At 45.0% G+C, this 16,871-nt stretch overlaps 1 protein-coding gene across 1 annotated transcript in view; it reads left to right on the plus strand.

The window, feature by feature from the left end:
* LOC144484987 (uncharacterized) overlaps positions 1 to 16,871 on the plus strand; it is a 42,371-nt gene that overhangs the window by 7,359 nt on the left and 18,141 nt on the right. Inside the window, 1 exon segment of the mRNA XM_078203313.1 lies at positions 15,383 to 15,862. Within this exon segment, the coding sequence (XP_078059439.1) occupies positions 15,383 to 15,862 (480 nt within the window).

The raw sequence follows: 16,871 nt of genomic DNA on the forward strand, positions 1-16,871 counted from the left end.
TTCATGTTTATTTTTCACGCCATAAACTCTCTCAGCACAACAGGAATACAATTTCAATTGAAACCTATCCCCCACGCATGCAAATACCTTTGTTCAACATGAATCCAACCAAAGTTCTACTCTTCCTACACAGAAACACTAAATCAAACTTACTTAAATCTATACTTTATTTCTAATATTTAACAATAGAAACATAATTCACTTAAAACTACCTCTGTTTTCCTGACATGAGTGACTTAGGAACTTCCAGGTGGTGACACTCTCATGGATCTGCTGCTCTTGTCCTTCTAGATGGTAATGTTCCTGGGTCTGTAAGATGCTGCCTAAGGAGTCTTGGTGAGTTCCTGCAGTGCATTTTGTAGATGGTACACACTGTTGCTCCTGTCCGTCGGTGGTAGAGGGAGTGAATGTTTGTGGTTAGTGTGTTGATCAAGTGGGGCTGCTTTGTCCTGGATGTTTTTGAGCTTCTTGAGTGTTGTTGGGAGCTGCACTCATTCAGGCAAGTGGAGAGTATTCCATCACATTCCTGACTTGTGTCATGTAGATGGTGGACGGGCTTTGGCTGGGGGAGTCAGAAAGTGAGTTACTCTCCTCAGGGCTGCCAGTCTCTGACCTGCTCTGGTAGCCACAGTATCTATGAGTTTCTGGTCAATGTAACCCCCCAGGATGTTGATAATGGAAGGGGGATTCAGTGATGGTAATACCCTTGAATGTCAAGGGGTGATGGTTAAACTCTCTTCTATTGAAGGTGGTCATTGCCTCGGACTTATGTGGCATGAATGTTACTTGCCACTTGTCAGCCCAAGCCTGGATATTGTTGTATTTGGACATGGACTGCTTCAGTATCTGAGGAGTCACAAGTGGTGCTGAACATTGTGTATTCATTGGCGGATATCCCCACTTCTGATATTATGATGGAGGGAAGGTCATTGATGAAGCAGCTGAAGATGGTTGGGCCTCGGACACTACCGTGAGAGATCCCTGCATTGATGTCCTGGAGCTGAGATGACTGACCCTCCACAACCACAACCATCTTCCTAATTGCCAGTATAAGTCCAGCCAGCGGAGAGTTTGCCCCTTGATATCCATTGATTCCAGTTTTGCTAGGGGTCCATGATCTGGGTGGCACAGTGGTTAGACCAGTTGGCTCACAGCCCCAGGGACCGGGTTCGATTCCGGCCTTGGGTGGCTGTGTCGAGTTGGCACATTCATCAGCTTTTTTGTTTGCGAATCATTTCAGTGGAAATGTGCTCTCCCAAACTCAAAGAGCATCAGCCCACTGAAAACAAAGTTGTGAGACCGGCCAGTCCAGCAGAAAGAAACCCTCCAACACTCCCACTTCACCAATTGTCAGAATGAACATAGTTCAGTCCTGGATGTGATTAACAGCAGCAATAACAGCAGAACCCAACCCCTGTCATCACTTGTGAACTTACTGGTCTCTCAGCAGGTGGGATGACTGAGTGAATCCCTTTGTGAATCCTTGTGAACTCGCTGGTGTGTCTGCAGGTGGGATGACTGAATGAATCCCTTTCCACACTCAGAGCAGATAAACGGCCTCTCTCCAGTGTGAACTTGCTGGTGACTCTGCAGATAAGACGAAAGAGCGAATCCTTTCCCACACTCAGAGCAGGTGAATGGTCTCTCCCTGGTGTGAACACGTCGGTGTGCCTGCAGGTGAGCTGAACGAGTGAATCCCTTCCCACACTCAGAGCAGGTGAACGGCCTCTCCCCGGTGTGAACTTGCTGGTGATTCTGCAGGTCGGATAACTGAATGAATCCCCTGCCACACTCGGAACAGGTGAATGGCCTCTCCCTGGTGTGAACCTCCTGATGTGACACTAGGTGGGATGATTGAATAAAACGCCTCCCACACTCGGAGCAGACGAATGGCCTCTCCCTGCTGTGAACCCCCTGGTGTGACATTAGGTGTGACGATTGGATAAAACGTTTCCCACATTCGGGGCAGCTGAATGGCCTCTCCCTTGTGTGTGTTCCTTTGTGTGTCACTAGGTGTGATAACTGAATAAAATGCTTCCCACACTCGGAGCAGGGGAACGGCCTCTCCCTCCTGTGGACTCCCTGGTGAGTCACTAGGTGTGATAATTGAATAAAACACTTCCCACACTCAGAGCAGTTGAAAAGCCTCTCCTTAGTGTGGGCTCGCTGGTGTATCTGCAGGTGAGATGACTGAGTGAAACCCTTTCCACAGTCGGAGCAGGTGAATGGTCGCTCTCCGGTGTGGATTTGTTGGTGATTCAAAAGTTCAGATGAATGATTGAATTGCTTCCCACACTCAGAGCAGTTGAACGGTTTCTCCCCAGTGTGAATTTGCTGGTGTGTCAGCAGGTGGGATAACTGAGTGAATCCCTTCCCACACTCAGAGCAGGTGTATGGCCTCTCCCTACTGTGAACTGCTTGGTGATTCCACAGGTCGGCTGCCTGGAGAAAACCCTTCCCACACTCGGAGCAGATGAAGGGCCTCTCCCCAGTGTGGCTGCATTGATGAATCTTCAGGGCAGATGGGGAGCAGTCTCCTTCCCCACACTTGGAGCAGGGGAACAGTCTCTCCCCAGTGCGAATATGTTGATGAGTTTGCAGTGCAGACGGGATACGGAATTCCTTACCACAATCCTCATCTTTCCCCGGTTTCTCCATGGTGTGGATGTCCTTGTGTCTTTCCAGGTTTAACAATCAGTTAAATCCTCATCCACACAGAGAGCATGTGTACTGTCTGTCCCCGCTGTAAATGATGTGATATTTTTGCAGTCTGTGTCACTGGTCTTTTGAGAGTCAGTGTACTGGACACTCTCACTCAGGTCTGTGTTCCTTGGTGCCTTTCCAGTCACACTGATGTGACAGAAAAAACAGATAAATATTTCTTCTTCTCGATTCAAAGTCTGACGATATTCAGGTTCTGATAATTTGAGTGACTCTATTAAGCCTTAACATGTTTTGAGATTGCTGGCAGCAAATCTTCCCCTTATAACTTCCTGTAAAATGAGTTTACAAAAGTCATCACTGTCAGTATCAAACAGAAATTCAGAATAGACAATTCTAGTTTCTGTGGAACATTTCTTCCTTTCTCGTTCCTCTGGATCTGTACATCTCCATCCCACACCCTATCCCTGTATCCTCACTCTGCTGTATGTATAATACACCCTTCCAATTCTCCTGAAGGTGTTGATTCATGCTGATCAACAAATCCATGCTCAGTCCTTCTTCTCCAGCACTGAGATATCTTCATGCAGGCTGCTAGTCTAAATACCTAAATATACTTAGCGAAGTAAAATGTATGTAACATAGGGGACCAGTTTAATAATTAGAAGTACAGCAAGGCTATGAGATAGAACATTTCAACAGTGAACGTTCTTGAATATCAATTTTTTGGCTATGAGGGTGGTGCATTTTGATACATTCAATATTTCAAAATGAAATTAGATGGGCAGTCAAAATAGACTGGCAGGGGAACAGGGATACAGACGGGATGAGGAGCATATCAGCCATGATTGAATGGCGGAGTGGACTCGATGGGCCAAATAGCCTAATTATGCTCCTATATCTTATGAACTTAAGGGGGAATGGGACTGACTGGATTGCTCTACAGAGAGTTAGCATGGACTTGAGTTGCTGAATCGACTCTTTGTGTGATACAATAACCCGATTACTGAAAATAAACTACTTAGTTACAGTATTAACAAAACTAAAAATAATAAAAAATGAACTTTATTACTGGACCATGCATAATATATCTAATTTGTACCATATTACAAGACTGCACACATCTCTGTCCTATATTAATTTACTGCCCCTTAAATTTCAGCTATTTCCTCGGGAAATCATCCCTTTAAATTGTGAACATTAGGAAAGAGACCATCCTCTTAACCAGACAAATAAATGTGACAAGTTGAGGAAGCAAAGGATGTCAATGTCTTTAAGAGGGAGAGAGATACCTGGGCCAACCTTTCCAGAGTCTGCAGCTCCCTGAATTCACTTCCTTTCCCTTCAGTTGCTGCAAGTCCCCAATTTAACCCCAGAATGAGAAAAAAAAGGAGAGAAGAAAACAAAGTGTTTTACTGACAGATGTTGACGACAGGAGGAGGTTTCAGTCCGTCTCAAATGCAATCTGCATTGTCACAAAGCCCGCACTCTGATTGGCTGGAGGACCAGTGTCCTTCCGGTCCTCCAATTCCTCCCATTGGTCAATACCCCTCATGAAGACAGTGGTGCAGCGGAAGTGAGTGGGAGACACTTTGACCCCGGGTCGCTCTCAGTTGTTGGCCAATGGGAAACGCACATGCGCAGCACTTCTCTGGGTTAATCATGCGCAGTCCCACCCGGCGAATAGAGCGATTTCTCCAGCGCGGGGGATTGTGGGAGCTGCGGCCGCCATTACTCAGCCGGAGCCCAGTCTCCAAACACCTGGGACTGCGATGGATGGGATGGGGAGGAAGCGAAGTGACCCCATCCGGATATAATGTACATCTGGGTAGTCACTGGAATTGATAGCGACGCCGCCTTAGCAAAATTCAGGTGTAAAAATTTAGACACCTGGGTGACATATTGGGGAGTGGAATCGCTCAATGTGAAACTGAACCCCAGAGTCAGCAGCGTCCTTGGGGGAGAACTGGGGAAAAATAAGGAGGATGGTCAAAAGAATTAGGCTTACAATTGATAGGGAGGAGGCAGGTGTTTAAAGTTTGAAATTTGATTTATTATTGTCACATGTATTAGTAGACAGTGAGAAGTATTGTTTCTTGTACGTTTTACTGACAAAGAGAAGGAAAGAGGAGAGTGCAGAATGTAGTATTACAGTCATAGCTAGGATATAGAGAAAAATCAAATTAATGTGAGGTAGTTCCACTCAAAAGTTTGGTGGCCGCAGTGAAGAAGCTGTTCTTGATTTGGTTGTACATGTCCTCAGATCTTTATATCACTTTCCCGATGGAAGAAGGTGGAAGAAAGAATGTCCAGGGTGCATGGGGTCCTTGATTATGCTGGCTGCTTTTCTAAGACAGTGGGAAATGTAGACAGAGATAGGAGACTGATTTGCATAATGGATTGGGTCATTCATGACCCTTTGTAGTTTCTTGTGGTCTTGGACAGAGCAGGAGCAATATCAGGTTGTGGTACAGCCAGAAAGAATGCTTTCCAGAAAGGTAGGAGAATGTTATGTGACAACCAGAATATCAGTTTCAAATTTCTATCCTGTGCTTGCATTCATTGCTTTGATAGATGTTTTTATTTACAAGGGATTAGAATGGAAGGATTTTCAGTCAGAAATATCTTGGTTCATTTGGACACAACTATCATCAGCGATCAAATGTCAGAGGAACACTGATGCCCTGTTCAAAAAGATTTCAATCATCAGTGCGAATGGAAAAGTTGTGTAATGCACATTCCCAAGAGAGAGAGATTTCCAGGGAAAGAGACATAAGAACATATGAACAAATGAACTGGGAGTAGGCTACTCAGTCCCTCCAACCTGCTCCATAATTCAATGAGATCATGGCTGATCTGATTTTAGCCTCAACCCCACAGTCCTGGCTACTCCTAATAACTTTTCAGTCCCTCATTAATCAAGAATCTATTTGACTGTGCTTTTAACTTATTCAAAGACAATGCTTCCACTGTCTTTTGAGGAAGAGTTCCAGAGACTCACAGCCCTCTTTGAGAAAACATTAGTAATCTTGGTCATAGATGAGCAAACTCTTATTTGTAAACATATGCTCCACCCCTGCCAGTTCTAGATTCTCCATTAAAAGAAAACATTCCCTCCACATCCACCCTGTCAAGACCCTCAGGTTTTGATCTAATCACCTCTTACTCTTCTAAACTCTAGTGGATACAAGCTGACCCTGTCCAACATTTCCTCATCAGACAACCTGTCTATTCCTGGTATTAGTCTAGAAAACCTTCTCAAAACTGCTTCCAATATATTTACATCTTTCCTTAAGTAGGGAGACCAATACTGTGCACAACACTCCAGATGTGGTCTCACCAATTGTGTGTACAACTGGAGCATAACCTCCTTACTTTTGTAATCATTTCCCCTCACTATGAACAATAACATTCTATTAGCTTTCCTAATTACTTGCTGTTCCTGTATATTGGCCTTTTGGGATCCGAGGTGATCAAAAAGTTGCTGACACCTTAATCTAGCCTGTGAAGCAAGTGTGTTCTGTTAGTGTGGTTGGGTACCTGAGAGATTGTTTGGAAGCTTGAATGCACATGGAGACCGAGGCCAGACGAATACAGAAAGAAGTTGAAATCCTGGCGGTGGATCCTTGGTGAAGGCATCCAACAGAAAGAATTGTATTGGAGAAGATTCCAAAGTGTGATCTTCGAGAGTGTGATATTGGAAATGCTCATGTGGAAGACAGAATTTCAGTGAGATCAGTCGGCTCACAGTTTGACAACCATCTGGGGAAATGATGAGAAATCCGGAGAAGTTGTATTCGGTGACATCTGTCACTTGGTTTCAGAGTGTGGGGTGTCTGGCCACATTTCACCTATTGGTTTGCATGGACTGTGAACTTACTGAGAATATTTGAGTGTAAGATAAAGTTTGTAACTTGTGTAATGGTAGAAATCTGTTTATATCTGTCAAGGTATTGCTGGGGTGAAGGAGAGTTAATTCTAGTTAATGTTTTCTTGTTTAATAAAAGTTTATCAAAAGTCTCTGACTGTTCATCCAGCTATCTAAACAAAATAATAGTGAGGATCTATCAAGCCATCTTCCATCCTGGAATCTGACATTTCCAGTAGTAACGTCAGCTGATACAATAAGGTACTTTCACCTCTATGACGCAGTTCAGCTCTTTTCTCCATGTTTGAACCAAGGCTGTAATGAGGTCAGGAACTCAGTGACCCTTGCAGAACCCAAACTGACCATCAGTGAGTAGTTTCTTCTGAAGCAAGTGCCACTTGACAGCAGATATCCCCTTTCATCACTTTACTGATGATCAAGGGAGGTTGAATGCACCAATAATTGGCCGGGTAGCATTCGTCCTGCTTTTTGTATACAGGGTGTGCCTGAGCAATTTTCCTCACTGCTGGGTAATCAGTAATTTATAAAGATTCAGGATAACTCCCTGCTTTGCACTCCATATCTCCATTCATAAACTGAGGACCCCATTAGCTTTTTTAAAAAAACAGCTTTGTCAACTTGCCTTGTCACAATCAATGAATTTTGATAAAATGCTCTCTCAGAGTTGGTGCAGACTCGATGGGCCAAATGACCTCCTTCTGCACTGCAGGGACTCTATGATAGAACTGGGCATTGCCAGTGTTCATGTGAAAACAAACACGGTGCTTTTGAATGATGCCACATAGTGGCAGGATGTAGATGAGAGATAGGAGGGGCCTTGGATAGATCCTAGAGGGACTCTGAGTTCAGGGACTTTGGAGAGAAAAGTGATATGAGATGGAGCGGTTGTTGGCGAGAACGTGTGGTCACAGATTGATTTTTTAGGATGGGTGATGGTGGTGAATTTGAAGGGAGGAGGGACAGAATTAAAAGAGATTAAAAGAGATTGAGAGCTGCAAACAGTATCAGCTAAAACGGAAAGGTGGTTTAGTGGGAATAGGGTCAATACAACAGAAGACAGTATGTGCTCTGCGAGGGCATAAATGAGATATAGGATAGAAACTGGAGAAACATGGGGTTAGGACTTGGATGAGGAATTTTATAGACAGTCTGGCTCAGTGGGCTAGTGGAAGGAAGGAAAGCAGCAGAGGCAGTTGATCAAACTGTTTCAATCTTAGTGACAAAGAAGCTCCATGAGCTCCTCAAACTTGTTACTGGAGGTGAGGATGGAAGGAGACAGGGGAGAGGGAGAGCCCTTCCAAAGAAATTAACATGAATGAGAAATTTAAAAGATTTACCGCACTGTGTGCTTCAGACAAAACTGATTTATTTTCCTTTGATCAACAATATTAACAACTGTAACAGGCCTGGAGTTTATTCACATGAACAGAAACAGACTCCACTGAAGATGGTTGTCGTGGATGAGATTAACAGGAAAATCCAATCAATGTAGTTACTTGTGAACTCGTTGGTGTTTCAGCAAGTGAGATTTCTGAATGAATCCCTTCCCACACTTGGAGCAGGTGAATGGTTTCTCCCCATGTGAGTGCGCTGGTGGACAGTGAGGGGTGATGATCGTCTGAACCCAGTCCCGCAGTGAGAGCACCTGAATGGTCTCTCATCATTGTGAAGATGTTGGTGGGACATCAGTTCCTCAGAACCTTTATAGCACTTCCCACAGTCCGGACATTTGAAAAGTCTGTCTTTAGTGTGAACCCGCTGGTGTCTCAGATGGGTGAATGACTGCATAAAGCCCTTCCCACACTCAGAGCAGGTGAATGGCCTCTCCCCAGTGTCAATACACTGGTGTACAGAGAGTTGAGATGATTGCCTGAACCCAGTCCCATAGTGAGAGCACCTGAACAGTCTCTCTTCAGTGTGAACACTTTGAGGGGACGTAAGTTCCCAGGAACCTTTATAGCACTTCCCACATTCCGGGTATTTATAAGGTCTCTCGTCAATGTGAACTCGCTGGTGTCTCAGCAAGGTGGATAAATGGGTGAATCCTAGAACATAGAACATAGAACATAGAACAGTACAGCACAGAACAGGCCCTTCGGCCCACGATGTTGTGCCGAGCTTTATCTGAAAGGCCGAGCTTTATCTCCCACATTCAGAACAGGTGAATGGTCTCTCCCCAGTATGAACTCGCTGGTGTTTCAGCCAGCTGGATGAATCACACACGGAGCAGGTGAACAGCTTCTCTCCAGTGTGAACTTGCTGGTGCGTCAGCAAGTTTGATGACCGAGTGAATCCCTTCCCACATATAAAGCAGGTGAATGCGTCACTGAGTTTCCAGCTCAGACGGGTAACCAAATGCCTCCTCACAGTCCCCACATTTCCACAGTTTCTCACCAGTGTGAATACGCTTGTGTCTCGACAGGCCAGAAGATTGTCCACACACAGAACACATGTACGATTTCCCACCAGTATGAACAGTGATTTGTTTCTTTCCATGTTCAAAATTTGATGATATTCAGTTCCAATAATTTGGGCAACTTTGTCAGATCCCGATATGATGTTTGGTTTCCGGTTTCCCTGTTGCAAAACCACCCCTTCTAAGACCCTGTCACTGTCAAGTGAATTTAAAACAGAAAAAAAAGTGAGAGAATCCACAAAACACAAAGGCAGGTTGTGAAATTGAGCTGAATAAATATGGCAATTTTTGGGGCTGGCACGAGGAAAAAGTGAGCATGGAAACTGCTGGATTGTTAATAACCCAACTGGTTCATTAATAACCTTCAGGGAAGGGAAGCTGACCCCCATCTGAGCCGAGACAAGATTATGACCTCTATGAGGGGAGAAGAGGGAGAGAGGATTGGAAGCAGAAGAAGAGAAAGAGAGTGATTTTCTATTTGTACAAATCAACCAGGATTTTAACAGAATCTCGCAAACCCTCAACCATCATGTCCGAGAAGGAGCAGTTACCAAGTGTATGTGAACACTATCACCTCCGGGTTCTCCTCCAAGGCGCACACAGTTCTGACAGTAAGTAATGGATGAGCAGAAATTTCCTCTACTTCAATATTGGGAAGACTGATGCTACTGTCTTCAGCCCCAGCTACAAACTCCACTCTTGAGCCACTGACTCCATCCCTCTCCCTGATAACTGTTTGAGTCTGAAGCAGATTGTTCAAACCATTGTGTGATATCTGACCCCAAGACAAGCTCCCAAACACATTTTTGCATCATCTTCAAGACTGAATTCCACCTCAGTAACATTTCCTGACTCCACCCCAGACTCAGCTCATCTGCTGCTGAAACACTGACCCATTCCTTTGTTACCTCTGAGATATCTACACTCCTCTAATTCTGACTTCCTGAGTATTCCTGATTTTATTTACTCCATGTTGTGTGGCCTCGTCTGAAGCTGCCAAGACCACAAATTCTGGAATTTCCTCCCTAACCCTCACTCTCTTACATTCCTTCATTAAAACACTCCTTAAAACTGACCTCTGCTTCCGGTAGCCCGTGAGTTTACAAAAGCAATCACCATCAGTCCCAGATAAAAATTCAAACGAGACAATTCTTTTCTCTTGGTATGAGTTTTCTCTGTTAAATCTTCCTCATCTCGCCCCCTGTAAAAGGAATTTCCAAAATCCAACTCTGTCAGTCCAGGATAGAAATTCGCAACATTCTCTCCTCCTGCTGCCTGGTCCAGGATGTCCCCGCCTGGTGATTGTCGAGCGGTGTTCATTCATCCATTGTCGTAGCGTCTTCCTGGTCTCCCCAATGTATCATGCCTTGGGACATCCTTTCCTGCAGTGTATCAGGTAGACAGCAGGACGGCCTCAACCGGGATCTTGGGTTCATGGCACACTATCTGTAATCCCCACAACTTGACTGGGCTTGCAGCATCTCACTAACTGTCCTGGCTGGAGACAATACACATCTCTTGTCCTGGCTGGAGACAATACACATCTCTTTAACCTGTGCTTAACCCTCTCTCCACTCACATTATCTGTACCTTTAAGACTTGATTACCTGTAAAGACTCGCATTTCAATCTTTATTTTGTAAATTGAGTTTGTGTCGTTTTATGTCCTGTTTGTGAACAGAACTCCCACTCACCTGATGAAGGGGCAGCGCTCCGAAAGTTTTAGTGGCTTGTGCTACCAAATAAACCTGTTGGACTTTAACCTGGTGTTGTGAGACCTCTTACTGTGTTTACCCCAGTCCAACGCCGGCATCTCCACATCTTGATGACAGAAGCCAGAGGGTAGTTGTAGAAAGTTGTTGTTCAAACTGGAGAACTGTGACCAGCGATGTGCCTTAGGGATTGGTGCTGGGTCCACTGTTACTTGTCATTTACATTAATGATTTGGATTAGAAATAAGGAGGCTTGGTTAGTAAGTTTGCGGATGACACCAAGATTGGTGGCATAGTGGACAGTGAAGAAGGTTATCTCCGATTGCAACAGGATCTTATCAATTGGGCCAGTGGGCTGACGAATGGCAGATGCAGTTTAATTTAGACAAATGCGAGGTGATGCATTTTGGTAGATTGAACCAGGGCAGGATTTACTGAGTTAATGGTAGGGCATTGGGGAGAGTTATGGAACATAGAGATCTCGGGGTACATGTTCATAGCTCCTTGAAAGTGGAGTCACAGGTGGACAGAGTGGTGAAAAAGGCATTCAACATGCCTGGTTTCATTGGTCAGAACATTGAATGCAGGAGTTGGGACGTCTGTTGAAGTTGTACAAGACATTGGTAAGGCCACACTTGGAATGCTGTGTACAGTTCTGGTCACTCTATTATAGAAAGGATATTATTAAACTAGAAAGACTGCAGAAGAGATTTACTAGGATGCTACCGGGACTTGATGGGTTGAGTTCTAATGAGAGGCTTGATGGACTGGGACTTTTTTCTCTGGAGCGTAGAAGGCTGAGGGGTGATCTTATAGAGGTCTATAAAATAATGAGGGGCACAGATCAGGCAGAAAGTCAATATCTTTTCCCAAAGACAGGGGAGTCTAAAAGTAGAGCACACAGGTTTAAGATGAGAGTGGAGGGATACAAAAGGGTACAGAGGGGCAGTTTCTTTCACACAGAGGGCGGTGAGTGTCTGGAACAAGCTGCCAGAGGTATTAGTAGAGGCGGGTACAATTTTGTCTTTTAAAAAGCGATTAGACAGTTACATGGGTAAAATGGGTACAGAGGGATCTGGGCCAAATGCGGGCAATTGGGACTAGCTTCGGGGTTTAAAAAAAGGGCAGCATGGACAAGTTGGGCCGAATGGCCTGTTTCCATGCTGTCAACCTCTATGATTCTGTGGACACAGAGGGATTTGGGCCAAACATGGGCAATAGGGACTAGCTTAGTGGTTTCAAAAAAAGGGGGCAGCATGGACAAGTTGGGCTGAAGGGCTATGCTGTAAACCTCTGTGACTCTGTGACCTCAATGACTGAACTGTGTTCATTGGGGTGAGTTTCTGTTGATAAACTTCAGAGGCTAATGTTTTTGATAATCAAATTAGTCATCTTGATGTTAATGAAGTTTGTAATATATATAAATGACTTGGAAGAAAATGCTCTGATTAGCAAGTTTGCAGCAGATGATACTAAGCTTGGTGGAGTTGCGGATAGTGATGAAGATTGTCAGAAAATACAGCAGGATATAGATAAGCTGGAAAAATTTGGAATACTGTGTCCAATTCTGGTCACCACACTACCAGAAGGACGTGAAGGCTTTGGAGAGAGTACAGAAAAAGTTTGCCAGGATGTTATCTGGTATGGAGGGTATTAGCTATAAGGAAAGATTGAATAAACTGGGATTGTTCTACTTGGAAAGACAGAGGGCGACTTGATAGAAGTTTATAAAATTATGAGTGGTATAGATAGAGTGAATAGTTGGAAGCTTTTTCCCAGGGCAGAAATGACAATTACAAGGGGGCACAAGTTCAAGATAAGGGGGGAAAAGATTCAGTGGAGATGTGCGGAGGAACTCTTTTACACAGAGGTTGGGGGCCTGGAATGCATTGCCAAGTGAGGTGGTTGAGGCAGTTATGTTAGTCACACTTAAGAACTTATCTTGATAGGCATATGAACAAATGAGGAATAGAGAGATATAAGCAGTTGGTCTCGATAGGACAATGTGATTGGCGCAGGCTTGGAGGGCCGAAGGGTCTGTTCCTGTGCAGTACTATTCTTTGTTCTTTAAACATGCTGCATTGAGTCTTTTTAATATCTTATTATGGACTGGCTTCAGATATCAGACGAACCAACTGTGCACCAGCACTCACACACTAAGGAGAGATCATTCACCTGTACCATGTATGGGAATGGATTCACTCTGTCATCCACTCAGCTGAGACACCAGCGAGTTCACAAGAAACTACAATGATTGAATTCTGCTGTTAATCACATCCAGGAGCGCACAATGCTTATTGGGATTGTAAAATAAAAGCAGAAATACTACAGTTGTTGGAAAGCTGAAATAAAACCAGAAAATGCTAAAATAAAATCAACAGGTCTGGCAGCATCCATGGAGCGAGAAACAGAGTTAACGTGAACTCTGGGTGAACTCTGAAGAGCCAAATGGACTTGAAATATTAACAGATAATGTCAGACCGCTGTTTTTTTTCCAGCACTTTTCTGGTTTTATTATTGCTTATCATGGTCTGTTTCTGCTGAAGTTAATAAACTCCAGACCACTTATGAATGCTAATATTCTGGGTAAAAGTCAAGTAAATAAGCTTTGTATTTAAACACATTGTAAGGTGAGTTTTTACTATCCCAAACACGGGTTAGTTCATCTTGAAGCAATCTCCTTCCTCACTGTCTCCTCAACTCCAACAAACAGTGCAAGGAGGTTATGAACTTTTTTTTCTTTTTTTGTGTGTGAACTACCACAAAATTTGGAATCAAATATCGAATATTTGGGCACATCACAGGCATCAGCACACCCAGAGTGCAATGGGATAGCCTCGTCCTGGACAAACCACCTGCTTGATCATGGTTTCACCCCTGCCAGGTCCCTGGAGAGGGAGCATGCAGTGTCCACAGGCGCGGTTGACGCCTCCCGTGCCCGTTGGCACCGCAGGGGTTGGGGTGTGTTATTGACCCTGATAATCACATTTTAATTTGATGCCTTTAAGTTTCATTTGTACTTTGATTTTTGTTCGGGCTGTTTCCCCCTCCTTTTGGGGAGCTGTCCCTTTTACTTTGTCCTCACTTAATTTGAGTTTGTTCATTTGGTTTGATCTAAAAAGAGGTCACCCCTGCCAGGTTGTGGATTTAGTTGTGGACTCCAAAGAAAATATGGCGCGGGTGAGGGTGAATTGTGCCCATCAGGGAAGTTGGTTCAGGTTTAGGGGTTTCCATATGATATAAATACTGATTTTGTAATGCGCTTCTCCATTGGGAATTCGAACCGAATACGAATGTTTAAACTGTCCATCATCAACCTGAGTCATCAATGCCGGCGGGTTTACCCAGCGTCCCCCGCGCTGTAGAATGTCCTCTATCAGTGAGTGCAGGTGCGCAGGCGCAGTGTGCACTCTGACCATGCTCAGTGTCAGTCATGGTACCAGGGAAGGTTCGGGAGGAGACAGCGAGCACAGGGTCGGAATGGAAACCGCGGCACCAACTTCTGGCCCAGGCCGCAGGCCCCGGCTTTACTGCGGGGACAGGCCCAGGGGGGGGGGGGAGCGCTGGAGCCGGCGGCTGGACACTGGGGAGGATTTGGAAACACTTTGTGGATCCGCAAACCCTTCAGAATCATTGTCAGCTCCCTGGTTTGCAGCTGCGGGGTTTCTCCCTCCCTCCCTCCCGGGAACAGGCCCAGGTTAACGGCCCCATCCTGGCTCAGCCACTGGAGGATGGTTCACATCAGAGGATGGGGGAGGGGGACAATAAATAAGAGGTTACACTTTGGCCTCAAATCAATGAGGACTCGGATCTCTGGGAAGGAAGGAAACCCTGGGAGGTGGGCGGGGAGGATTCACAAACACCCGCTGGAGGCCCCAACACCTCCAATAAGACCCATTGGTTTTACTGTCAGTCAGCAGACAGGAGCTGGAGAACTGAACCCAGACAGAGGAGAGGGAGGGAGAAAACTGGGAGTGGAGGAAAGAAATGGTGAGATGGGTTTGGATTTCAGCCCAGGGAGGAGGGAGAATGTGTGGGACGGGGATTTACAGATTTGGGGGAATGAGAGAGGAAAAAAAGTTCCAGAGAAACTAGAATTGTCTGTTCAGAATTTCATAGAAATCATAGAAACCCTACAGTACAGAAAGAGGCCATTCGGCCCATTGAGTCTGCACCGACCACAATCCCACCCAGGCCCTACCCCCAAATCCCTACATATTTACCCACTAATCCCTCTAAACTACACATCTCAGGACACGAAGGGCAATTTTTTTTTTTGCATGGCCAATCAACCTAACCCGCACATCTTTGGACTGAATTTCTATCTCGATTGACTGTGACGATTTTTGTTAACTCCTTTTACAGGTGAGGTGAGGAAACATCACATAAAAATCAGACTGAGTATCGATTTATTAGGACCTGAATATCCTGAGACTTTGAATGTGGAAGGAGAAATGTTTGTCTGTTCTGCCTGGAGGAGAAGATTTCAAACATCAGTGTGACTGGAAAAGCACTGAGACACACACACACCCGAGTGAGAGTGTTCCAGTGAACTGACTGTGGAAAAAGCTTAAACCAGTTACACAGCCTGAAAAAACATCACACCATTCACAGCTGGGAGAAACTGTACATATGTTCTGTGTGTGGACAAGACTTCAACTGATCATCCAACCTGGAGAGACACAAGGACACTGGCACTATGGAGAAACCTTGGAAATGTGGGAAGGGATTCAATTATCCTTCCCATCTCGAAACTCATCGTCGCAGTCACACAGGAGAGAGACCGTTCATCTGCTGTGTGTGTGGAAAAGGTTTTGTTCAGTCACAACACCTGCAGTCACACCAACGCTCTCATTCCAATAAGAGACATTTAAAATGTTCCAACTGTGAGAAGAGCTTTAAGAGCAAAAAGCACTTGAAACAACACCAACACACACACACTGGAGAGAGGCCATTCATCTGCTCTGTGTGTGGGAAGGGATTCACTCAGTCAGCCACCCTGATGAGACACCAGCAGACTCACACAGGAAAAAGGCCGTTCACCTGCTCAGTGTGTGGGAAAGGATTCATTCAGTCATCCACTCTGCTGAGGCATCAGCGAGTTCACACTGGGGAGAGGCCGTTCCCTTGCTCCAAGTGTGGGAAGGAATTCACTCGGTTAGACACTCTCAGTTTGCATCAACATGTTCACACTGAAAAATTACTTTTTAAACATTACGAATGAGAGAAAAGTGAGTTGCAGACACACCAATGCATTCGTGTTGAAGAGTGGATGCTCACCTGCTCTGTCTGTGGGAAGGGACTTATTCAGTCACCACACCTATTGAGACATCAGTAAGTTTCTGTGCAAGGGTGGGATTCTGTCAATCACTTCCATTGTGTGTTTCTGCTCATGTTAAACTCCAACCCTGTTCTAGGAGTTATTGATATTCTAGATAAATGTCACTAAGTCAGTTTTTATGGAAATGCGCAGTGCTGTGTTAATATTTCTCCAATGGAAGAGGAGACTTGATGTCCTGCTACCAGCTTCATTTTGGGGCCTTTTCTCATTTCGAACTCTAGATTATTTCAGTTCTCACGCCTTTGGTTATTCTCATGGACAATTCTAAGCTCCCATATTTTCCAGAGTGTCTTTCCTGGCGCTGGGATCCAGGGAAGTTATCGGTCACAGTCCTGTGATCAAAAAAGCCAAAAACAAGTCTGCTTGGACTTCACCCCTGTCCCAAAACATCTCTCTCTTCTTTGATGTGTGAATGGAACATGATGCCTGCAAACCTGGTTTAAATTGAAATCGTCTCAGCAAATTTAACAGGAGCCTGCAGGCTGATGAGTCAGTGTCACACGGTCAGTGTGTTCCTGTGCCGCTCTGTATTTAACAGGAGCCTGCAGGCTGATGAGACTGTGTTACACTGTCAGTGTGTTCCTGTGCCGCTCTGTATTTAACAGGAGCCTGCAGGCTGATGAGACTGTGTTACACTGTCAGTGTGTTCCTGTGCCGCTCTGTATTTAACAGGAGCCTGCAGGCTGATGAGTCAGTGTCACACGGTCAGTGTGTTCCTGTGCCGCTCTGTATTTAACAGGAGCCTGCAGGCTGATGAGACTGTGTTACATTGTCAGTGTGTTCCTGTGCAGCTCTATTTAACAGGAGCCTGCAGGCTGATGAGACTGTGTTACACTGTCAGTGTGTTCCTGCA

The sequence above is a fragment of the Mustelus asterias genome, unplaced genomic scaffold (assembly GCF_964213995.1).
Source record: "Mustelus asterias unplaced genomic scaffold, sMusAst1.hap1.1 HAP1_SCAFFOLD_150, whole genome shotgun sequence".
Lineage (NCBI taxonomy): Eukaryota > Metazoa > Chordata > Chondrichthyes > Carcharhiniformes > Triakidae > Mustelus > Mustelus asterias.